This window comes from Neodiprion lecontei, chromosome 6 (assembly GCF_021901455.1).
Source record: "Neodiprion lecontei isolate iyNeoLeco1 chromosome 6, iyNeoLeco1.1, whole genome shotgun sequence".
NCBI lineage: Eukaryota > Metazoa > Arthropoda > Insecta > Hymenoptera > Diprionidae > Neodiprion > Neodiprion lecontei.
The window spans coordinates 20,525,205-20,550,962 of record NC_060265.1 but is presented as its reverse complement, the minus strand read 5'-3'; the positions used below and the strand labels follow the sequence as shown (position 1 = coordinate 20,550,962).

Sequence of the window (25,758 nt, the reverse complement as noted above, 5' to 3'; positions counted from 1 at the left end):
GATTCTACATTCTCAGTCAGCAACACAAAACGGAGTAGAATATTCGACGACATTTCATGCTCCAGTCATGGATCCACTAATTGGGCTTCAATTTTAAGTTGCTGCCGAAGACATAAGCGGGAGAGAAGGTTGACTTTGAAGGAATACAACCCGAACGAATGCGATTACATTGTTGAGAAACTTGTAATTAAACGAGTACCTCTGTCATTGTATGCAACGGCAGAAGATTATCAGGAATTCGTTGACGAAAAAAATCATAAAGAACTAACACATGGTCCCTTAGCTGGTAAAGAGATGAGAGATAAACAAGTCTATTCAGCAATGACAGAAGTGGGATCATCGTTATACTTCCTGAAAAAGAAAGTACGAGGCGATTTGTCAAATAGACGATCGAACAAAAATTTGAGATTTAACAGAGATGACGATCTGTTCGATGAGGACACTTTGCGGGCTAGTCCCTCAAATTGCTTCAGAAACGTGTCTTCGCGAATTAGAAAAGAAGAAGAGAATGATTATTTGAATTAATTTTCAGCTCTACATCCCGACTTGAAAATGACTGAAAGACCTCCGAAAAATCCGCAACCATTGAATCCACCCGAAGCAAACGATCGTTAGCTGAAAATATATCAGAAATTGGATCTACCAAAAGGAGTTCCAGCGTAAGATCGAAAAAAGGAAAAGAGAGAAGTAAACACGAAAGTAACGCGTACATCACAGTTTCAAATACTTCGAAAGAAACATCTACCGTTCTTGCTGACGAAGAAATTCCTTCTCGGGATAAAAATATTAACAAAGCCAGTTCACTCATTTCCCGTAAAATAGGCAGCGCATCCCACATTCCTCACCTTAAAAAATCCTCAAAGGCACAAAAGGAGGGATTACAGTGTGAATCAACTTATCGCCAGAATAAATTCTCAGAAAATGATCAACATCCCAATGGTAAATCTACCATCAAGAATTCCCAGTTTACGGTGCACTATATTTCACCCGATGAGTGTTCAACTAAGCAAATAGCGGAATCTTCTCTCACAAATCGGCCAAACAATTACACAGACTTACGTGAACCGGATAACGAAGAATCTACAACTGCAGCTACATCCTCCGCCTCTGATGATCAGAAGAGAGCGGACAAGACTGGAGCGACTTTAAGACGGAAAATTATCATCAAACATAATAAACCGACTTCATCGCAAACATGTTGGTCAATACATATAGGATCTGGAGAATTTAAATCCTGATCTGCAATTTAGAGAGAAAATTTTTTCACCGCCCTCTGTGGAATGTATTCGTAATTCTGTTTCTTAGCCATGCATGTACGTTAAATATAAGTGTCCTCTTGGCATAAGAAGGCTCGAATGACGAATGGGTGTCAGCTATCCGAGCACGAGCCTATCATGGATTCTTAGGCGACACGGTGAACAACACCGTGGACAGGAAACAGATCAGGTGCAATCGCAGATAAAAAGAATTTTCATTTGAGAGCCTCATCGAGCACGATCGCATGTCCCTCACATTTACAGGGAGTTCCGTTAAATGATAATATACAGTTAAACAAATTCGTTTTGATGTCAACCAGTACGCGAATTTCGCAAAAAAAAAAAATCTTATTACATATGATGCGAACATTAATACGAATTAGTCGGCGGTACATTGATTTTTTTATGTGTCGCCACTTTGACATTTGAAATTCAACGCAACTTCGATTCAATCCAATCTGTGATTCACTCATTTTCCGTCTCTACCCATTTCCATTCGATTATTTTGTACAGAAATTTGAATTCAACCAAAGGGAAGAAACAGGAAATGAACGAATTTGCTACATCTTTAAGGCTTTCAGAGTGATTAGAAATGTAAAATGGATCCCTAGGCTCTCGTCCATAATTCAATTATTGTATCTATTTCTCACGTATTTGGGAAAAGCGTCACGTGGTTTGCCAACGTATTAATTTTTTGAGTACCCGTTATGTGACTACCTTGTAATCAATTAATCAAAAAGTATCAATTTTCTACTGACACTGAGTAGAATTTCATTTGTTATATTTATTAGAAAGTTCTAGTGAAATGTGTATCGTTACAATATCGTTTATTAAATATTCTCAGTATTACAAGAAAATGCGGCACAAGCAATTATTTAGTGTGATTTCATAGTCGTCAGTGCTATGTTTTCTGGTCACAGCATTAACGTTAAATCTGTTTGACGAGTTGATTATAAATTTTTTCATTAAAAAAAAAAAAAAAAAAAACGCCTTACCATCAATTTATCGTTACACTGACGTCGAATCGATCCCATCAGTAGTAACATTAAGGAACCATAGAACGAGTAACCGTAATGAAAAAGAACCTATTACAGTTTCTGAGTACGTCTACAAAACTTGTTTTCATTTTGTATATACAAAGGGCTATATTTTTAGTCATGGTAAAAATGAAAATGGTTAACGACTCTGTAGGAACCACAATTAGAAATTTCTCTCGGTACACCAGCATCCTTGAAACGCAGGACTTCCTATTCTCATAATTTAGAAAATTTTCACGACACCGATTGCGACGAATCGTAGTTCGAAGTGCATGCCAGGGTAACATGAATCGAGTTCTGCACCCACCCAAGCAGGCTGTAAGTCGCGTCGTGTTACGCCTGCCTTACCAAGCGCGATATCGCATGCGATAGTAAATTAAAAATCGATCACCTCGGGTTCGTCTTGTGTATCCAAATCGCTACATACAAAAAAGAATACCGGAAAGTAAAATTTATCTACACCACAATTTTATACTTCTAATCATAGGCAGGGCGGCGGGGAGGAGATCATTAGTAGTCCAAATCTAGGATTACGATCAGATTCTGCGGTATAGCTTTAGACACCATCTTGAATTCACGATTTAAGTCAAAAAATATCGATCGTAGAAAGGAAATTGTAATCATCAATGTTGTAGAGAATTAAATCTCGTACAAGTTTGATTGTAACTATTGTTAGTGAAAAGTTGAAAATGGGCGAGTTATTTTACAAAAACAAATGCGCCCATAAATTCAAGATAGCGTCCGAATCTACGCCAGAATCTGCACACCGAAAAACGAGCTTATTTACTGTTAATAAACGCGTATTTGGATATGGTGAAATAAATGTTTCGTTATTATTATAAAATTTTAGTTGAGCCAAATAATGATCGATAAAATTTGTTATAGTTGACAAATCATATTTGGCTCAAATAAAATTTGACAACAATAACGAAACATTTATTTCACCATATCCAAGTGTACGTTTATTAACTGTAAATAAACTCTTTTCACAGCGTAGTTTAAATTCTGGATTTAGACTACCAATGACCCCCCTCTAACGATTATAAAAAGAAAATGGTGGTATGGAAGAATTGCAATTTCAAATGTATACATTTCGACTGGACTGGAAAACGTCGCTTGACCATGTTCGGAGGGAAAGGAATGCTTGAACTAGGAAAATGGATTTTGTTGTAGTCCGTGATTCACTTCAATCTAGTATCCCTTATTTGTTCCAAATACTATGACTTCGATTCAACAATTTCGGTTTAGGTAGTTTGTCAAAACGATGTAGCTAAGCGAATGCCTTCATTCAACAAACCCTTTCTTGTCGCGATCGAGTGAAGTATTGATTCGAGTGAATCCTTTGACGCGTTTCCGAAATAGAGTCAGTTAAATACCATTTCATTTAAAGTCTATGTATTGTTCCTCCAAGTCGCATGTTCTTTGACAAAAACGATTATGTACTTCAAATAATACGAATACACGAATCTAGCCTGAAAAAACTTTACATCGATTGAACGTATAGTTTGTTGATCTAGCCGGAGCTTGTTTGGCGTAACTTGTCGAATTGGAACTGGTTCAATTTACATTACTGCAATCATTTAGTCGAATCAATCGAATGTCACTTGACTAAAAACTAACCCTTTCCCTCCGTGTATATCTAAGGGTGAGAAATAGAGGGAGTTTCAAGTTTTGAGAGCCGCAGCGATGCTGTGTATTGCTCATTCGTCGAGAACCGTTCCACCCCGGGCAAAACCACTTGACTTCTCAGTTTCTCACGATCAGTGAGGAAAGCCAAAACTCTTCACGAGTCGGTTGTGCATCCCTCGAAACAAAGCTGACGAAGCCCATTTTCGCAGAACACCGTTCGTGTAACGCAATAAAGATAAACTGTTGTTTATTTTATACACAGGGAGAGATTTCTGACACCGCGACTGAAACCCTATCCCAAACTCTTCGGCCCTCATTCTCACACCCACTCGATACGACTGTGTTTAACCGTTAATCATGCGCTAGGGTTATACGCGTATGCGAACGACAACGTGTTTATTTTATTCAATCGCTGACTCAATTCGGCTCTCAATAATTCAAACGGCTTAGAGAACCTTTGGCATCGGTATTTTGGCCACCCAACACGCACTAGACACGCTTTTGTCCCGCGAGAAAAATACCGTTTCTTAAAACCGACATTCGACACTGTGCAACAATTTATTATTGCATTGTTTCCTGTGCTCGCAAATATTTATAAATATTTCGTTGATGCGTGAATTCCTTTTTCCGCTGATAATTTTTTTCTTCTTTCTTTTTTCAGTTTCCACGTATCAACCTGCACTTTTTACTTGCGGTTACAATAAGTAACGTGTAATTGATTGAGTCGAAATAATTCATGTGCATTCTCGATTAAAAGATCCAAATATGTCAATATTGAATGTGAAAGAAAGAGTAAATCACGAACGTGCGAAAAATAAATTTCTTACAAGTCGTACAAGTAGGAAAAGTTTTTATGATAACGTTGTTCATTTATTGCAAAGATGTTCCGATTCTTATTTCAAAATCACTCCGGTTTTAAAAAAACGCCTTGGATGGATTGGAATCTATTGATTAAAATAAATACCGCGAATTCAGCGACACAGGGTAGGTGATTATTATAAGAAATTTGATCGTTGTTTAATACATGATAAAGCTTTGCGCACACCTGATACACGCGTCTGAAATCATCGGTTATTGGTCAAACAGATCGACACTTTGATGTCCTCGTGAATTGCGATTGGTAAGCAAATCCCCCTCTTGGCACACGCCGCGGTGACGATTGGCAAGTATTATTATGGCGTATTTTCGTACCTGAGTGACGTAAGGTCTCAAGTCACAGGCCCTAGTCATTAAATATGGATATTCGTATGCGTTTTTTCATTATAAATTGCATAAAATCATTGCCTTACGCGTTGCGTGGTGCCGGTGAAGTAAATAAATCGGCGAGTAAACAGACAATAATAATAACGAGATGAAGAAAAAAATTCGTAAATTTTAATCCGATGTCACGATTTTTGTACTTTACGCTGATACGATGCGGTAGAAATGAACTCTTCATCGCCTTCTCGCCTGCTACATACGCTCCTTTGATTTTGAACTGATAATACAGGGCTTATCGCAGAGTGCAAATTGCTACGTCGATGGGGCGGCACCTGTTTTTCCGATCCGGGTATTTAAGGAGCTTCTCACCTCTTATTATCGAAATTTTTCACAGTGATAAGTATTTTTCTATTCACACAAGCGCCTCGTGATCAGTTTCCGTAACGCTTGAAACTGCCGCGCGAAGTGAATCTACGTCGAACTAGTCGGACATTGAGAATTTGTCAAATTTATCTATCGTTAGTGTTCAAGAATAATTGATACTAAAGTTATGAACAAAAGCTTGGCCCTGATGAAAATTTTTATGTGTCAAATTATATGATGTTTTGAATGAATACATCGCGTAATTTATTGAACGATTTATTTTGCAAATTCTATCAAATGTATAAGAAATCATATAATAAATTACGGAAGCACGAATCGCCATATATATTTGATCAATAATTATATAATCAACTATATAGTAAACTATACGAATTTTGATCTCGTATATATGATGAATTATGCTTTCGTAATTTATTACTAATTTCTTACATATTTTATGGAATTTACAAAATAAATCATGTCATGAATTACACATTAAATTCTTTTAAAACATTTTACAAATTAACACATGAACATTTTCAGTAAAGGGATATCGATTCTTTATTTCGAATTACTTTAAAGCTGTGAAAACTCGAGTAGATTCGTTCGGTTTTACCCCACTCCAGTTCACTTGTTTGCAGGAAAGCTATTTTTTACAAATTCACCGAAACGTATGTATATTTTTATCTTGTCAATAGTTAATTTGATATTAGTGTTTTCAGTTAAAAATCGATGTAAGCGCAAGCTTGTAAAATCGAATATTTACCGACATCGAATGTTTCCCGATATTAACGAGACAGAAAAAAGTAATTTATATATAAATGTCGAGCAGATTGTCTTCTGAACAAAGTAATTCGTCGTGTTATGAGATAAAAGGAAACTCCTAGATTTTGAACCATTTCAAACATGATTTCAAAGCAAAATTCGACAACTTTTTCGTCCACCTCTAGGAAAATCTTCGTACAGCTTATACGAACGTGTGAATTTAATTTTCTCTCAAAATGCAACAATCCCGTAATAAAATAGCAAAGAAAAGTATTGCTTCTCCAGGCACCAGCCTCCGTGAAAAAAACTAACTGCCGTAGAATCGTGACAAGTGAAATCAATAACTTGTCGTTCGTTAAGTACAGATTTAAGGTACCAAAAATTCCCCAACACGCAATTAACGATATCGAAAAATTTCCGACTACACAGCAGTAAATCGCGAAGAACGTAATCAGTTCTGACGCAAAAACAAAAAAAAAAAAAATCCAACACCATGCACAAATTTTCATCGTATCGTCGTGAACTTGTGCAGGAATTGACGAAATGAAATTTTGCGAACAACCACGCGACTCTGACATTGCTGCGCAAAATCGACAATCGGCGAGGCGACGCGACTGCCGATTTAATTCCGTGGAACAGACCCCGGTCCTTTGGTCCTTTTGCACGCCGAATAGTCTCGGTTTGTACCAAGCAGGAGTCCGAAGTCGCCTCTCGTTGCTTTATCTCATTTCCGGAGCGTATTATGTCTACCCGTAGCTGCACGAGTGTAAATAAATACCTCATATCTCGGGCTGTCATCGGGCACTTCACTCCGGCAAACTTGAACCGAGCATCCATCCCAGCTTCAGGGGCCCAGAGACGTGCCCCATATTCAGTCTTGCCGAACCCCTTCGGACGTTCGCCTCGCGAGATCCGCAAAGTTTCTAATTTTTAATATTCAACTTTCTCTCACGCGGAATTGGGAAAATTTCATTTTAGTTATAGTTACTAGGAGATCGGAAGAAAATTGTTTACACAGTTACAACGACGGTTATTAATCGAAGGAACTAAGTTTTCTTATCACGGCTGGAAAGTTCGTTTTTATCTTTGGCTGTGGTAAAAACTGAAAATAGTTAAGCTCTGTATAATAACAATAAAAAGTAGAAATTTTTGTCGGTGCGGTTAAATTTTTCGCGTTGCCATTTTTCGCTTTCTGCGTTTGGTAAAACTATTGATTCGTGATTTTTATTGACAATCGCGCGGTGTTGGTTCGTGATCCGCAACAATGAAATTGAATGTTTAACAATGACAGGAACTTTGTCAGTGCGCAAATGTGAATTCCCACATCTTCATTGTTTGTTTTGCTTCCTTGTATTATCGGACGAAAGACTTCTCCGAATAGCGTCATCTCACGATGTTGCAGGATATTATCGTAAGTTGGAACTCTCGTTTTTATCCATAACAGTGATTAAAATATGTCGATGCAGTTTATTCGCTATTTTCCTAATTCGTCTCGGTCACGGAGATTATATATATAGTAGATAAAATATTTCGACTCGGTTGAACTGTAATATTTTTCAGTCAAGATATAAAATTTTTTTAGAAAATTAACAACTCTTCCATCAGCAGTTTATACAAGTAAAGATGATCGTATCAAGAGCCTAGTTTGCTTTTTTAACATTTTTCGGGGAACTTTAAGGATCGTGCTTCATATTTTTCGGGCAAATTGTTTTTGCCGCCAATGCATGGATCGTTTTTAAAAGTGAAAACAAAATCACCCGAACAGTATAGGTGGTGAAAAAGATTTTGTTTAAGAATGATCAAAATTTCCCAGCATTGCTCGGTCTCCCTCAAAAAAACAAGAATCAAATTGCTACGAAATTGCGCGTGTAAAATAATATTTCATTCGTTGGTTATAAAATTTGGTTTTCCTTTTTTGTCTTCAACGGTCCTTCGGGTGTATGCCTCGTGATGAGATTATATTATAGGTATGTTTTGTATATACGTACAACGGTTATCGCACGAGTTACGTGTCGAATAGCATATAGCCAAGGGAATTCTGCGAAATACAATCTGACAAGTTATGGAATTCTGGTGCTGTGAGAGTAGATTGTTCGCGCTGATCGTCGTCGAGAAAGAGGATGTTGAACTACATCACATTGCGTGATCGGTAAGCAGAGTGTAAGACCTTTGTCAATTATATTTAGAAGTATTATGCTCCGTTTATCGGTAATGCGGTGTGACCAACAACGAAGCCTTTTGCGAAATAACATTTTCCTCATAGCCAAGTTCATCTTTAACATCGAGTTTCACGGATCATCGACATCGTTATTCTGTTTCGATTCACGCAATTCCCATATTTCAGCATAACAGCCGGTCACTTGAAGGCATTATGCTGAGAATATGCGGTCTTGTAGACTCAAACTTATCGACATGGCGCAACGACTGACAACGTGAAGTGAAATTTATTTCAATAAATCTGAAACTATCCGTGAAATTTTTCCAAGTAATTTTCCGGGCACATGCGAGCGAGTAGTTTTGAGAATTCGATACAGAAGATACCGGAGAATGACAAAATGCTAAAACGAAATTTCGTTAAAAATTCTTACAAACTTTTCGAAACTGCAGTACGGCGGAAGTAATGAATTGAAAACTTGATGAGAAATTTTTCTGAAAATTTCCTTCTGTGAAGATTTCGTTTGTTCTGACTTTTTTTTTTTCGAGAAACGGAGTTAAAAATGGTTTTTCCGAGTCATATGTTACACAAATTGGGACGTTTGGTAGAAATCATTAATCTTCATTGAATTTATTTCCTTACCACTCAGTTCCGGTTGTTTTTTTTTTTTTTTCGTTGAGGTAGGTAAACATATTTATTAAATATTTATAAATATTTTTACCCATCACCATTATTCGCAACACACGTCAATTGCTATCACCAAGATGAAATTCAAACCCTGAAGAACGTGAGAAACTGACTATATACCGACTACTATAACGTGATAAAGTGGCTAATCATTGTTTTTGAGTGAAACATATCGCAAAATAGCATTCGACAATAGCGAAGAGATTCCTCAACTTACGTATTTTGAAAGATCTTGCTAGTCGAAAACAAAAGAGTAATAAACTGGTGAAACTGACTGCACGTATCTGGAAATGATATCCGCGTTGGATTATTGACAAGAGGTCAAGAGCATGTTTATTACATTGATCATTAAATATTCATACATGTAATTATTTAATCAAACCGATTTTGCGCAGACGAAAATTTGTCGAAAATTTGAGCCTTACTTTCCGCACGATTTATTCGCCTCAATTTAACTTACCATTTCCGCAATTAGTCAATTTTCAACGTTATTAGCGGAATTAATAAGGAGGTTTGTTGTACACATTCTAGTAACTTTTTTACGATTACGAATGCTGTTCTCTACTCAGTCAATAGTATTGTTTTGTTTCTTTTCAATTTTTAATTCATTATCGTCATTTGTTGACTATAATCAATATATCGGATGCAATGTTGTGAAATTAAATATTTAACCATGCCAGCACTGTGATAACAACAAATATTTTTTGCTGATTTGTAAAAAAAAAAAATAGTGTTCCGAAGAAAATGAGGAATCGTAGAGTGAAATCGAAAGAATCTGTTGAAGTTTAAACAATTTTGAAGCGATTTGAAACGAAGCATCCATTCCGCTATGTCTATTTCACCATTTTTTGAGAGTTCTTCACATAACAAGCTTATACATATAATTTATCTGATAAACACTCAATGCAACAACTATCTCGTGTGATAATAAAGAAAAAGTATAGATTTTTCGCCATGCAGCCTCTTTTAAAGATTGCCAGCGGCATCCGTTGTCTGGACGAGTTCACGGGGTTATCATTGTCTCCACGACCTATCGCGAATTGCATGTATGTGTGTACATAAATACACAGGGAAAATGTTATCTCATGCCTGGATTTTTCCGTGTGCCGTAAACAAATGCGAATTATCGTTCACAGGGTCGTTTCGAAATAATCGCATAGCATTTGTCTAGATACCTTGTTAATCGAAACAGCGTCTCAATCGGGAATCCGTCTCGGAGTATTTCACTTGCTTGCTTGCCGTCGGTCCGTCGAGTGCAGAAATGAATATCGCGGTTATTGGCGCAGGTGTCGTTGGCGCCGCGACGTCTCTCGCCATTAAGGAAGCATTTCCGGTCTCACGAGTCACCGTCTTCGCCGACGCTTTTTCGCCCCAGACGACCGGCGACGGAAGTGCGGGACTCTGGACTCCCTATCTTTTGGGAAGCACCCCCGCCGAAGACGTCTTGTAATTAATAATCAATTCATTCGCATTCATTTTTCCTATTCGATTAAAAATGTAACGACTGAAAAAAGGCACTGACCATTCACAAGGCTGAAGTTAGGCAACGTTGATGTATCGCAACATTGAAACCAAAAATTAGTATTTTGCACCTTTAGAACACCTGAAAATGTTGAATATGCGAAATATAAGTTGTTTGATACCGTATTAACAGTTTAGTAAATTTGAAGCAATCTTAAGTTACAAAATAACTACTTTTTCCAAAGATGCATCGGTACAATAACGTTACAAACTTCAGCCCGATGACGATTCGGTGTCACTCGTGCTTATTATATCTGGTTATTTCCGTGATGCACCTCGTAGGTACCCCTAATTATAGGCAAATCGAGGTAGAACAAGTCCACTCTGAGCAGCTCCGAGTTTTCCCGTGGCCAATCAGTCGCGTGTTAACAAAAGAGCAGCGGAGGCAGCGAAGCTGCTCCGAGTCAACTTGTACCCTGATTTGCCTACAACTAGGGGCCCCAATGGGGCGCGTAACGGAAATAACCCAGGGTAGGTATGTATTCGTGTATTTGTAATTATTTGAAAGACTTGAATTTGTGACCTAAGGCGTTGGTCCGGAGAAACTTATCGCTGGATGCTGAGTATTTGGAAAAGCGAGTCGGCGGGAGATGCTGGGGTTTCTCTTATTCCGATCACCAGGGTGACCAGCGATGCTCGGGGCGTTCCCGAGCAGGCTTGGATTTCTACGGTTTTTGGCTCTCGCAGAATGTCCCTCGGCGATTTGAGGAGACTGAACGAGGAGCAGGCTGCTGAATACACGTTCGTATTTTAACCCGAGTACGGTAATCCCTCCGAATAGGGCCGCTTCGCCTTATCCTTGCTTCAGCGCTTCTCCCACTACTTTCTGTTTACGAGTGTTTGGACAATTATCCCTGTGTAGGCCCGCTGTTGGAAAACGCTTTACATCACTTATCGATGATCCGTCATCTCATTTTTGAGACATTTTAGGCTGCGAAACATTCTCGGACTCATGTACATGTATTCGGAATCACATTGAATAACTTGAATTATTTCATTGAAAAATAATAGTGAAAACCCTGACACTGGTACTAGAACGTCAGGGAATTCAAGTAATTTTGTACATTTTTTATTTAACACAAGTCATACATCGAATCGAATTAATACTTTTCGTGAGTTCAATGCAATATAGATCGTGTTTTATTCGCACCAGAGCTCTGACGATGTATGGAGGGTTTCAAATAAATCCGTAGAATTATTTTATTCGCCCAGAACATGCACTTCGTTCCTCTCAGCGGCATGCCTCTCATAATCATTCAACTGCTCGATGATTTCTTGATCGATATAAACTTTTCATTGCATATTTTACACTTACCAGCAATTAAGTGAAAAAAAAAAAACTGTCACCTCAAAAACAAAAAGCAATCGACAAGAATGACTCGCGGCCCTATTCAGAGGTGAAGCCGGCGGCACTATTCGGAGGAAATACGGTATTCGAATGGAACGATTAAACAGTATGAAAATTCGGAGCACAGTTTTCGGCGTCTGGAGAAAATCCACTAGCTTATCGCAAGGAGGTTAAATTCCCACAAATCGATAATTTTTACTAATTTTATTACCGAGTAATCGTACATTGAGTATTTTAATAACTACGAAGGTCTCTTTAAAACCGAAAAATGGAAAACACCGGAACCATCGATGCCTCGTTTCAAACCCCATCGAAATGTTTGAAAGTCCAGGAGATTCGATCAACTTCAGTTCATGACGGTTTGATTATCTTATTCGTAAGACTATTTTTTACATATTACCTGAATATTGAACGTTGAATATTAATTCTGCAACGTTGCAGCGATATTGATTATGATCAATAAATATAAATAGCATTACTGAATTCTGCATGACTGCTGAAAAAAAGTTTCAGTGAATTTGTAAAAAATAGTATTCTGAACAAAATTAGCCATCGTAGAGTGAAATCAAATGAGTCTGCTAGATTATTACCCTGAATTTTGAAGTGGTTTAAAATGAATTGTTGATTTCTAAGGCTTCGTTGATAATTCAAATATTTTTTTTGTTTTCGTATTTTCGAAGAGATTTTCGTAGCTTACGAATATAAAAATTATGATGAATACTCAATGTACGACAATCTCGTAATAAAATCAATAAATGATATTGACTTTTGGCCAATCAACCTTAATTTTTGGTGTTTAAAATTATAATTTATGGGCTGCAGAAGCGGATGGCAATTCATAACTTTCACTGCCGAACCAACGCGCCTCATACCCTGGATTTTGGCAAAATTTAAATCACTGGGCGGAAATATTGTGAAAAGGAAAATTTTGAAGCTTGATGAATTAGTTGACGAAAGTTTTGACCTGTTGGTCAACTGCACCGGTCTTGGAGCTCGCGATCTGATTGGAGACGCGACAATGCAACCTGTTCGAGGACAGGTCTCCAGGGTAAAAAATGTAGTCCACAGAATGGAATTGAGAAAGATTTTCTTTTGGAAATATTTATTCACTGACGTAGTGTAATATAATTATCGGATTATTTTAACGATCGACACAAAACTGAACAATTTTTCATCCAGGTTGAGGCTTCCTGGGCATTTCATGTATTCCTTGTTGAAGACGAAGCCGGAAACTACGTAATTCCAAAGTGAGAGAGTTTCAAGTGAATTTTTACATCGTCTAACGTAAAAATTGAGTAACGAAAAATGATCTCATGTACAAAGTGCTGTTATTCGAATGGTTTGTAACAGTTGATTGAAATTTTCGCTGCTTCCGTAGTGTTGAAAGCGTGGTTCTCGGCGGCACTCATCAGGAAAATGATTACGACTGCAGGATTCGAGAGGAAGACGAAAAGTTCATTCACGAAGGATGCTGTAAATTGCTTCCAGCTTTACGGGTATAATCGCTCGTAACGTGCTACCTAAATCGCGACGCTACTTGATAGATAATAATTAGACCAAATTCACAATCAGCCAAAACGATTCTTCGTTTTCTTCCAATTTCAGGAATGTAATATCATAAAGCGATGGGTTGGTCTTCGTCCTGGCAGACCTCGAGTACGATTAGAAACAGAAAGTCGAGAAGCAGAGAACGGGAAGAAATTTACGGTAAAATCTTTCGATGTTCTCGGTAAAGAAAAGGGGGCGGGGTCGAAATTCCGAATTTGAAAAGTCCCGAAAGTGGCATATTCCGAATTTTTTAGCCGTCGGCTTTCCGACCACTCGGAACTTTGTTTTTTCGTTAAAGTCTGATTTCTTTACTTCAAGTTTCGCCACCAAACAATTCGGAATTAGGTACTTTCGGAGCTTTATAAATTCGGAACTTCAACCCCACCCCGTGTAAAGCAAACGAAATTCCAAGCTCTGTGACAGCTGATAATCTTGTAACATTTCCCAGGTCATTCATAATTATGGACATGGTGGAAGCGGAGTTACTTTATGCTGGGGTTGCGCACTCGACGTTGTAAGAATCTTGCACGGTTTGAAGACTGAGAAGAATCTCTCCAAATTATAAAAAAAAAGTTTATCAAGCCGGTCGTGGTGCTTGATAAGAATATCTCAACCTAATACTATTCTCACTTCTTATTTCAACTTTTTTATTTAAAACTACTAGCGTCGATCGAAGTCTCGACGATTACTTTACGTTAAAACTGTTAAAGATGACCAATAGTCGGAATGAAAAGTGACGAAGTAGGATGATGGGTTCCGTTCATAATCCCCGAGGTTTTCTTCCAACGTGGAGAATCGAAATTTCCAACGGGGAAATTATTTAGCGTAGGTACGAGATTCGTGCGATAAACGTGATTGTTCGTTAATATATTATTGCACAGAGCACACAGAGTTGCTGGTGCAGCGGATCGCCACCCCTGGTAATAAATTAACAGTTTAATTATACGTTCGTGGGTGTATCTATAAACAACATCGAGTCGTACACAAGTCGTACAAGTAACTGCACATCAATCTCCAACCCTCGTCCTGCCGACGTTACGCAGGCATATTTCATAGATAAATGCGCTTTCGAATAGGTACAAGTTGACTTTGCCTCAGGACACATTTGTATACGTATTTAAGCTTTCGGATGCGATGCACTTTACAATACCGACTGGTCTCGAGCTTCCGTGACAGTCTGCAGTGTCTGTAATACACGTAGCGTTATATACATATACGTATAATATATTGTATAGATAGCCTTTTCGTGACTTGTGTACTTGACACGCCAAAAATATTCGGCCTAATTTCTTGCTGCCGGTTTAATAATCGTTGCGGGTATTATTACGGAGAATTATACATTAGCTTTATTATTTAACGAAAATACTGTGCAGCGGAACTTGTTTCGGTGATATTAAAAATAGACCGAAAACCAGGTCAATATTATTGCGACAAAATCATGATTACATTAATTCGTGCGCCTGTTGAAACTTAACAATCGGCGTGTGAATCCTAATTACTAATTATCATAATTCGACTCGCAGTTTTATCTGAGATCTTTCTCCATAAGTAAAAGTATGAGCGCCGATTATAATCGATAGACGTTTTTCACAGCGTTAGCCAATCAACGGCTACAACTCTATCGATTCTTTCGACAGTAAATTTCACTCGATAATTTGAAAAACATTTTTTTTATCCGCGTGATCGTTGTTTCTACGAGCGCATTGAAATCTCGTGAAAAGGGAATCCAATTCAGAGGTCAAATGTATTCAGATGACTGTAATCTGTGCATGAATTTAAAAACATATCGAACAATTTATGAGTATTTAAGCTTTTAACGAAAAGTAAAATTTTTCTACATTAAATGAATCGCAAATGAAAATTAAAAGAGCGACCTGTTAAACTTGAGCTAGAGAGCTGATCTTTTCGGAGGATATTTTTTGCTGTGGAACAGTAAAATTTAAAGGGGGTAAAAGCAAAAAAAAAAAAAGATATTTTTTTTAACCACCCTAGCGTACATTACACTATCTCCATCGGTTTTCTATTCTGTAACATCGAGGCACAAAGCTTGAAGTAAAGTTTGGTCATTTGTCGCATGTCTGCCATGAATATACGTATTATGTACAAGTTACAGGTAGACATCGCGTGATTCGAGTCTACCGTATAATGTTTTTGCCGCCACGATCCCCGCCACAACTATTATCATACCTATAACACGCATACAATGGTTATGAAGTACAAACACAATCGAATCACTGGTTTAAATATTGTACCTTAAAATTACAAGAGAATATGACACAAGTAACTATTGACAATCAGTGCGACTATACTTGTCAATGCTATAAATTGTCTGGCCACTGCAACATTGAATATGTTTCGCTGTGAACCAAAAAAATAAAACACCTGAAGTTGCAATCCTCGATGCTGCTATTTTTTTTTTTTTTCTTGTAATCATTGGAAGGGACGGTCATTGGTAGTAAAAATCAAAAATTCTACCAGATTCTGCAGCATCTTCACCCGCCATCTTAGATTTATGACTCAGATCGGAAAATATCGATCGTAGATAAACACATTTTACGACCAAAGTTGTAAAGAATTAAATTTCCTACAAGTGTAGCTCGGACCAGTTTTAGTCAAAAGTCGAAAATGAGCGAATAATTTGACAAAAACTGATTATTCTATAAATTCAAGATGGCGTAGGAAGCTACACCAGAATCTGGTTGAAATTCTGGATTTAGACTATCAATGACCCCTCAGGATCGGAAAAAGAATATGGCGATATGGAAATATTGCAATTTCAAACGTACACACGTTTCGATCGGACTACGAGTTTACAGGCATTATCCCATTCGCTCTTTTCCATACAACAGCGTACAATCTTAATTTTCGTTTTTTACGATTTTCTCAATATATACCGCGTATTAAATAATCATCACGCGTACGAAACGGGACTCAATGTTTCATTTTAATTAAAACAATTCTCACATTGCGGAAAAACCGCAAATTTTGAAGCAAAAAAAAAAAAAATCAATTTCTCAAACATGTCCGGAACATCCGAAAACCATCAAAATTGTGTTTCTCTACTCGAATAACAGCGCGTCGATTAAATATTTTCATTTTAAAGTGTAACAGACCGGTCGAGTAGGTACAATACGGCTTCTTAGCTGACAACGAGTGTTATAAGCGTCGGAATTTATTTCCAACGATCCACGTGGTGTACGTGTAAATATACGCACGCAGAGGAGGAATGGTTCTTAGGGGTGGTGGGGTGTGTGTCGCGTTGTGCTAGGCACAGGGTTTTACAATCGTCACTCACCTGCAGCAGCAGAAGGTGAGGGTGTCGCGATCCGGCGAGGTGCAGCCATCCCTTAAACTCAGCTGTGTATAGGTATGAAGCATGTGTATTATAGAAGTCAGAGGCGATGCCGCAGCGTTTCGCATTGCCGTTCCAAGTGTTTACCATGTTTCCATGGTCGATACAAAATTATACTTACTTAAGACCTCTCGCATTTCCGATCCTCGGCTCATGCTTTTCGTTCAGTATTATAACAGCAAGCCGGACGAAATCACTCCTCTCTCGTTGTCAGCTATCTTCCCCACGATCCTCGTCCAGTTGCCAAAATCATTCGCTTTCGGCAACTTATCGTTATTGTACACGAAGGACGAGTAAAGTCGATTCTTCGGTCACAACCTTTCAATCATCGATAGAAAGAAAATTCTGTGTTCCGTACGATATAAATTTCACTCGGAAGTACAAAAAATAATTTATCCCCAAGTTCGACTATGTCATACATTTTTTCATTCTTCGTTGCGCCCTCGCTATTTTTAGTGCCCAAGGATAGGTGATTTTTCCGTAACATCTTCTGTAACCGATGACCTCGATTTTTCGGGCTGAATCATTTTTCCCTTAAAATTCTGATTTACATACTAAACTAGAATAATTCTAAGCAATCGGTACACGGCAATAATAATAATAATAATAATAATAATAATAATAATAATAATAATAATAATAATAATAATAATAATAATAATACTGATAACAACAGTAAGTGAAAAAACGTAAATTTCAACGGTTTTCTGTCGTGCAATCGAGATCCAACCGTCTGACTTAAAAAATAATCGTGTTCTGAAGCAAGTCGCAGATACCTACCTCGAATCACGGAGACCCGAGCAATTTTCTCTTTTTTTTCTCTCCTTTTTTGTCGGTCGCCAATAGTGATCGGACAGATGAAGAAGGGCGCGCCGTGATTAAAAAAAAAAAAAAAAAAAAATTTCTAAAAAATTACATCTACTGTTTGACGGGGCCGAAGGAAATAAGAAAGTCTTTTATACGGTGTAAATTTCGGAAAAGTAATAGTGTTAAATTTTATCAATGATAGAAGACTGTCTCGTTTATTTAATTTCCGCAAAATACGCATCGTCTCTCCGCTTGTTGTATACGCGATGTTGACGCGCGTACGTTTATACACATACGTATGTAGATGAGTAAAATAATAGCTGCCGACGTGGTGCGAATGACTCGGTGACGTCTATCTCTCCAACGAATGACAGGCTTCTGATTTCTCGACCGATCGATGAAGCCTGTTAGATTGAAAAATAATGCCAAGTATCTGTCATGAACGTGAATGGAGGTAGTAAACGACCTCTGGTAGTTTTACGAGAGGTGAGAGAAAATGGGGAGACGAGAGAAAATCGCCTGGACGACTGCGGTGACGGTTGCATTTCTGGTGATTGCACTGAGGTCCAGTCGCACGAAACAACCTTCGATAATCGTCACAAAAGAGTGCTCATCTCATCTGATTCGTCAAAGTCTGCCGACAAATTGGCTGAGAGTAATCGGCCCGGTATGGGAAAGGATTCAAACCCATTTTTCAACCCTTGCAAGAACGATCATCCAGCCCGAGAAATGATGAGAGAAGATGCGAAAGGTAAATATTAATCGCTATTGCAGGTAAATACAATGAATTAAAAATCTGTCATTCTGTGATTTTAAATGGAAAAATATTAAGGCAATAATCCGCAACATGGGAATAAAAATCTTGCGGAATCAATTATTCACGAATTATTTGGCCAAGGATTTAATTTTTCGGGTTATTTATTTCAAAGCCTGCGTCACGGCAATTTTTTTATTTTTTTTATTTTTTTCAAACAATACAGTTGTCTTATTTCACTCGGATATTCCCCACGCAGAGACCGACGACGTGGATTCGAAAAAAGGGGAGGATGAGAAACCTCCAAAGATGGCAAAAAAAAAGAAACGAAGGTATCGTATCTCGAGAGAGGAAAACAGAATCAAAAAAAAAAAAACGAAGAAGGAAAAAGCTTCGCTCATTGACGGAAAATTCTTTCTGGATAGATTTCTGACGATTTGTACGAGCAACTGTAAGTACGAAGTTGTGAGAAGAGTCGCGGCGCGATTTGGAATGAAAGAAGTGACGGAGGACAGCAGCTGGAATTTGTATTGGACGGATCTGAGTGTCAGCATAGAACGAGCCAAAGACATGAAGCGGTTTCAAAAAGTTAATCATTTCCCCGGGATGACGGAGATATGCCGGAAAGATTTACTCGCCAGAAACCTTAATCGGATGCTCAGACTTTTTCCGAAAGATTACAACTTCTTTCCGAAAACGTGGTGTCTTCCTGCCGAGTTAGAAATATTATTTTTCAATATTACCGCATTCCTTGACGTGAAAAATCACGAACGAAGAACCGATCTAACCTTTCTGTTTCTATTACAGTCACGGAGAAGCGATTTCGTACGCCAAAGTGCGAAGAACCAAAACCTTCATTGTGAAACCGGATACTGGATGTCAAGGACGCGGTATATACTTGACCAAAAATTTGAAGGACGTTAAACCGTACGACAGGATGATTTGTCAGGTTTACATATCGAGAGTGAGTCAGGCGGAATGTTGTACAGTTGAATTCTGAGGGTAACAAGAATCAGAATTTAATGACTTTGTTTCGAATTTTGAATTTTTAATCTAGTTTATATTTTACAGCCATTTCTCGTCGATGGATTCAAGTTCGATCTGCGCGTTTATACCTTAATAACTTCGTGCGACCCCCTGAGAATTTATATTTACAATGACGGTCTCGCAAGGTGAATTTACGAGTGATTTTAACTTGACTCGATAATTTTTTACGGCTTTATTCAATCGTAGATATTACTTAGGTTTGCTACGAGTCGTTACAAGGAACCAACTGGTCACAATACCTCGAACGTTTTTATGCATCTAACCAACTACGCGGTGAACAAACACAGCCGTATGTACATCGTTGACGATGAAGCTGGAAGCAAGAGGTTCGCATTAGCGACATATATTTCTCAAAATTGAACTATATAACTATTTTAGAGAAGACCACGACAGTGTTTCGATAATAATTTCGATCGAATGTGCAGAAAAATTTCAACCCTCAACAAATGGCTGAAAATGAAAGAGGTAGACGTCGACGAGTTGTGGTCGAGAATCGACGAGGTGATTATAAAAACGGTACTGGCTGCGTATCCGGTTCTCAAGCACAGCTATCACACTTGTTTTCCAACCCACGACACGACTTACGCATGTTTCGAACTTCTCGGCTTCGACGTTCTTCTCGACTGGAAATTGAAGCCGTATCTGTTAGAGGTACGTAAAAAAAATAATACGACGCGACTCCACGATTTGTCATTATATGTGATTATATTTCAGGTAAACCATTCACCGAGCTTTCATACCGACGCCCAAATTGATAAAGATATCAAAGAATCTCTGCTGATCGACACGTTTGACATACTGAATTTTCAACAATGTGATAAAAAGAAAATCATCGAAGAGGATAGAAAGAGGGTCAGGGAAAGACTGCTTCAGGGGATAAATTCCAGAGACTCTAGGTAAACCTGACCTGACGGAACACTGCGGTGAAACGATTTGTTTGTAACTCTATCGAACAGATGGGAATGAAATGTGGCGGAAGGCGTGTTTTTTGGATTGAACGGAAAAGTTTTTGGCCACTCGGTGAAAGGATGTTCGTTTCAATATAAACGAAAGAGTTTTTCCGCCGTATTTGTCAAATTGGATAGAATTAATTTTGCGTGAAAAGTGCTCGACCTTCTTACGAATTCTAATCGCTTGCAGCCTAAACGACGCGGTATCGTCAGGTGTAGGAAAATGTGAGAAACCAGAGGAAAGCGCAGTTGAGAAACAGTACAAATGGGAGGACGAGCATTTGGGAAATTTCAGAAGAGTCTATCCAGGCCCAGGCACTGAGAAATATGATCCCTTCTTCAAGCAGGGTGGAAGCTCAATGTTTCAGGACACAGCTGCGTCCAGGGCTCGCGAAGAGGCTGCCAAGGTGCACAGAGAAGAAGCAGAGGTGAAGAAAGTCTCGCGATATTTTTACACTTACTATAAATTAGAGGCGAACGGAAATACGGATAAACTTTTAAATCCGTTATTGTAAATTTTGTAACAAGTTTTTTGTTTTCTCTCTATCAAATTTACGAGTAAAATTTTTACGTCTTTAAAGTTACGGATTAAGGAGCAGGAGGGTAAAAGGATGCTTGGCAAATGGAGCGATCGCAGACTGCGGCCCGAAAGTCCTGTGAGCAATAAAAAATCAGCAGCTGTTATAATCGGCCAAGACAAGAGCAAGCCAAAAGTTTTGGCGAAAAAGGTGTCACCAAAAATTATTGTTATTGTTATTATTATTATTATTATTTAAAAAACCCATTCGCAAGGTCGTTTTGAAATCGAAAATACAGGCTTGGAATTTTTATTTATTTTTTTTTATTTTTTTTTTTTGATGGATCTTTCATTTTATATAGAGGATAATATTTCAGATGAAAAAACCAGCTGCGATTCAATTTACTGAGAATAATCTGTACTCTTTTGAACCTGAGATAATTTGCGAGTCCGAGGAAAGGGATCGTATAACCGCTTTGGCGCAGCGTGATTTTTTGATAAAAAGCTACGGCATGTTAGAGCAAATATATTTGGCTATGAAAAAGAACGGCACCTTGCGACCGGAGGATGAAAAAAAATACGGACTCTACGGAAAACTTGGATACATGAATGATATCTCGTTGAATGGGTCTGCTCTTGGTCAAAAATCATACTATTCTTACCAGAATATATCGGTGAAAAAACCTGCAAGGTTTCAACCGATGGCAAACCAAAGTGCCGAATACATGTTAAAAGTGAGTTAAGATTTACGCGATAGTGCCGTAATTTACAGTTTGCCCGAAAGACTAGATACGGTATCGTTAATTTTCTATTCAGTAGAATTATTCCTGGCTATAAATTATAAGTTTTATAATTATTTCACCTCTGCTTGCAATCTGGCACGCATTACACCGTATGACATATTATCCACGATTAATACTCAAATTCCTGTATTGTGTATATTGGCAATAGGTAGTAAAGGGCTCGAAAAAGTCTGTAGTGACGTAAATGGCAAGATTGTTTATTATTACTACAATACCCGTGTTCGTGAATAAGACAAAATTTTCAAATGGTACGAGAGAGAAGATATTATATACATATGTATGTGTAAAACAGTAAGGTGTATCTTGGATTACAAATACACCGTATTTGAAAGCACATCTTGGAAATATCTCGGATAATTGTAAAGGTGAAGTTGATATTTATTTAAACCAGCCACAGTCGTGCCGAGTTTGGAATAGTCAAAGTTTACTCGATAGTTTTTATTTTAAATATTCAACGTCATTGCCTGAACGCATGTATAATGGGTAGTCAAATTGCAAGTAAAATTTTCGCTATGTTTCATGCGTTATAATTATAATCTCAGTAAAAATACAATTCGCTTGATTCTCACGCAAAAACTTGGTACGTACATCGAATTTAAGGAATATTAACCGGACGTCGTTTTATTTATTCATCTAGTATCGATTAGCAGGCTCTGCAAACGGATACAAAAATGGGGATAAATGTGAGTTAGAATTAATTTTTGTAATTACAAACGACAAGTTCACACGTACTCAAGTATTTTTCGCGTCCATACTTAACAGAAATATATGATAAAACAATGCCAATAATCATAATGATTAGGAATGGAAAATTGACGGTAGATATAATCCGCCCTGTATGCACAGGTTTAAAAATAATGTGCAACGAGGCACCGGTTTACGTGAGACCGGATATCCCGGAAAAATTTTGGATCGAAGAGTTGAATGCGAACGAACGAGACGCGAGAATCACAAAAACTCATATGGCTCGAACATTGTCAAACGCCGTGCGGCTCCATGCTTTGGAGAAAAGAGAGACATCAAATCCTTCGAACGTACAAGTATAGAGCTTCGTTGAGTGAATGAATGTAGAAAATATCCGGGCAAACAGGTAAATAATAACTAGTTGTTTTACAAAAACCAACAGACAGATGCCCGAGATTTGGCCAACTTACAAACGGACATTTATTATATGCATATTATTGCCGTAAGAGGGTAGAATAATTTTAACCGATTTGCCAAAACGATGAGGCGACTATTTTCCCGGATATATCAATGAAGAATACATGGAATGTCTACGCGATGTTGTGATATATTGTATCGGACCTGCCGCTTTACAGCAGTATGTATTCTAACGTCTCTTATTAATAAAAAATTATACACAGGCATTCAAACGTAAGAATTCGAACCCGTTCTTCTTTAAATTATTGTTTCAAGGATGAAAATCTTACCGTTTTACCTTACCTGAAATATCGAATTATGCTGGTATTTGTAGTTGTTAATACTATGTTGAATATTTGGGACGTAATATGGTAGAGTACATCGCATTTAGGAAACCTTCTATAAATATTTTGATTAAAGACACGCGATCTATAATGTATAACAATTTTTATTGCTGATATATATATTTTTATTCACATGATAAAAAATAAACTATGAACAATTTGTTGCGTGTCGAGGTGGTTTTACTTTATTTTTTATTTCCTTGCTTAATTTTTTGTCGTTTTCTTCTTTTTTAATTATTATTATTAAAGATAGAGCTTAGCTGATGGTGAGGTGGGTAGTCCTCTGATAAGAATCCCACAATTTGTTGAATTATGATCAGGTTTTCTTAACTTGGTGAATTTTCATTATTCAAAATGGATAGTCGGTGTTTGAATGTTCGATCCAAGGTATGTATAAACATTCCGTTCGTTCCTTTCTTTAATTTGTTTGTTTTCATCGCTTTTTTCTTTTTAAGGATCTATTATAAAACAACCAAATGTGAAACGCTATGACAAATTTACAACTTAGAATATTCTTTTTCACAGAAATAACAGTTATTGAAAATGAAAGCTGAGGCTTGGAAATTAACTGTTTTACCATATTCATGTTCGGCAATTTTTAAAATAGATACACAAGTCACTTGACAATCTTGAAACTCAGCCATATTTTCACCTAGTAATGAGTGATCGATTCGTTGAACCGAATCTCAGTGAATCACAAATTATGCCTATTCGCACATTTAACGAAAGAAACTCATCGCTCCAAAAATTTTAGTACAGTGTCTAAATGTTGAGAAGTCGTGCACTTTTTGGCAAACAAAACATTAGAATTTACAGCGTCAATTCAAGATTTGCAAATGCGTTATGTCCTATTGATGATTAAGTTTAGACAACAATTATTAAAGACATCTTCTTAATAGTTAAGATATTCGATTATACTATTATTTGGTAAAAATATTGAGGTATAAAATTTCCATTGTAAATTTCCATTGCGGTTCAGTATTTGGCCATGATGGTGTCTATTATATATTTATGCTCCAATTAAGAATGGTGTTTCATGATTAAAATTTTTTCACCAAATAGTCTTATCTGCTCCCATGTAAGTAAGATGTTTTCAATACACTGAAATCTTAATGTCGTTGAGCACATTGATTTTCCCAATTAAAAAGGAGTGAAACGTGATTTTCGTTATACGTAGGAAGGAAACTATTGATTTTGAGCAACATCAGATAAACTAAAGTAGAGACAATAAATTAAGTAAATCTGTGGGTAAACAGAAGTCGTTTAAAAAGCATACACCATCTCACATTTCACATACACCGCAATTCCTATCGCCAAACTATTTTAACACGCACCATCAGATCTTCTCTCTTTTAATTAAGACTAATGTAAGATGAATTTCAAAATCCTGAAGCCGTATAAATTTGATTCGACGATTATAATATATTTCAGTCTCTCGCAAACAGATATATTACCTTAGATCGGTGTAGAAACATGTGGCATAAAAAATACGTACATGTAGTTTTAATGTTCAGTTCGATAAAAAAAAAAAAAAGAAGCTATTCTTATTTAGAGCATAAATGAATATTCAAAGATTATATAATGCTTTACAATGTTTAAAACTTACTCAACAATACACCTGATCATTCACGCTATTTCGAAAATTGAATTAATCTATGTACATATCTCATACAAACACAACTGTTGCACTGGTATTTAATATACTGCTTTGTCATCCATGGATTGCCTGACTCCAATCCTGTCCAGTTCAATAGCAAAATCGTAAGATTATTTACAATACGTAGTGAATGATAATCTTCAAGCTTTCGTAAATTGTATGCATTATGTGAAACTTAAAAACGATAGAATGCCCTTTCAAAATGTATTAGCATCCAAACACTAGACTGCTGCTTTGGTTTTTATCTGTACAAAATGAAATGACCGCATGGTACGGAAGGTGTGCATGGCACGCTGACGACATTCAAAGTCACACGATCAAATTTAGCAATTACAAAATGTTGCGATGAAAATAAATATAAATGTTTTTTTTTTTTTTTCAATCAACCATATCTTCTCAAACAATGATTTGGTTATCACTTCGATTCAAAGTAGGTCAAACTTGAAAACCTTGCAATAGTATAAATTTACCATCTAAGTAATATCCGTCGTCTTCTAATTAAATTATAATTTGACAAGTCATGGAGTGTAAAAATATTGGAACCTAATAAGATAACCAATTATCATTTCACAATGACATTTTTTCTCAATTGCTGAATTGATTGTATACTTCCTGAAGAAATTACCTATCAAATTAGCAAATGAGATACAAAAGTTGACAGTATCTGTATGACTAATTTCTTTCCAATCAATACTTGAAACATGTCTATCGGTGATAAGTTAACGCATATAATTCATATACAAACAAGTTTATAACAAGGACTGAGTCTTCGGATTCTATGCAATAAAAACGTAATTGTCAATAAGGTACTTGGCGATCTTCCGTAATTTTGAATTTGTCAAATTGATTCTGTTAATGACAAGTCAGTATTCTAGAAC

The 25,758-nt window shown here is 37.2% G+C and overlaps 2 protein-coding genes across 5 annotated transcripts; both read left to right on the top strand.

Annotated features, from left to right (window-relative positions):
- Positions 1-10,273: 10,273 nt before the first annotated feature.
- Positions 10,274-14,454, top strand: LOC107223271 (D-aspartate oxidase). Its single transcript, XM_015662903.2, has 7 exons — positions 10,274-10,538; positions 11,142-11,354; positions 12,784-13,009; positions 13,141-13,208; positions 13,340-13,457; positions 13,567-13,668; positions 13,958-14,454. Exons 1-7 carry the CDS (start codon positions 10,354-10,356, stop codon positions 14,072-14,074), a joined length of 1,029 nt encoding a protein of 342 aa, XP_015518389.1. The 5' UTR covers positions 10,274-10,353; the 3' UTR covers positions 14,075-14,454.
- A 2,243-nt stretch (positions 14,455-16,697) lies between these two features.
- On the top strand, positions 16,698-23,367 carry LOC107223270 (tubulin polyglutamylase TTLL13). Of its 4 annotated transcripts, XR_006904882.1 has the most exons (14): positions 16,698-18,419; positions 18,649-18,754; positions 18,848-19,138; positions 19,230-19,386; positions 19,494-19,594; positions 19,667-19,795; positions 19,895-20,120; positions 20,184-20,365; positions 20,610-20,847; positions 21,001-21,147; positions 21,314-21,670; positions 21,888-22,104; positions 22,377-22,422; positions 22,586-22,680. XR_006904882.1 is itself a non-coding variant. In XM_015662901.2 (13 exons), the coding sequence occupies exons 1-13, from the start codon at positions 18,107-18,109 to the stop codon at positions 22,783-22,785; spliced, it is 2,460 nt and encodes an 819-aa protein (XP_015518387.2). In that variant the 5' UTR covers positions 16,698-18,106; the 3' UTR covers positions 22,786-23,367. The 4 variants fall into 4 exon arrangements, 2 of the variants coding, with proteins under 2 accessions (XP_015518387.2, XP_046598736.1); XR_006904881.1 differs by having other exon boundaries at positions 22,377-22,726; XM_015662901.2 differs by lacking the exon at positions 21,888-22,104 and having other exon boundaries at positions 18,682-18,754; positions 22,586-23,367.
- Positions 23,368-25,758: the final 2,391 nt, after the last annotated feature.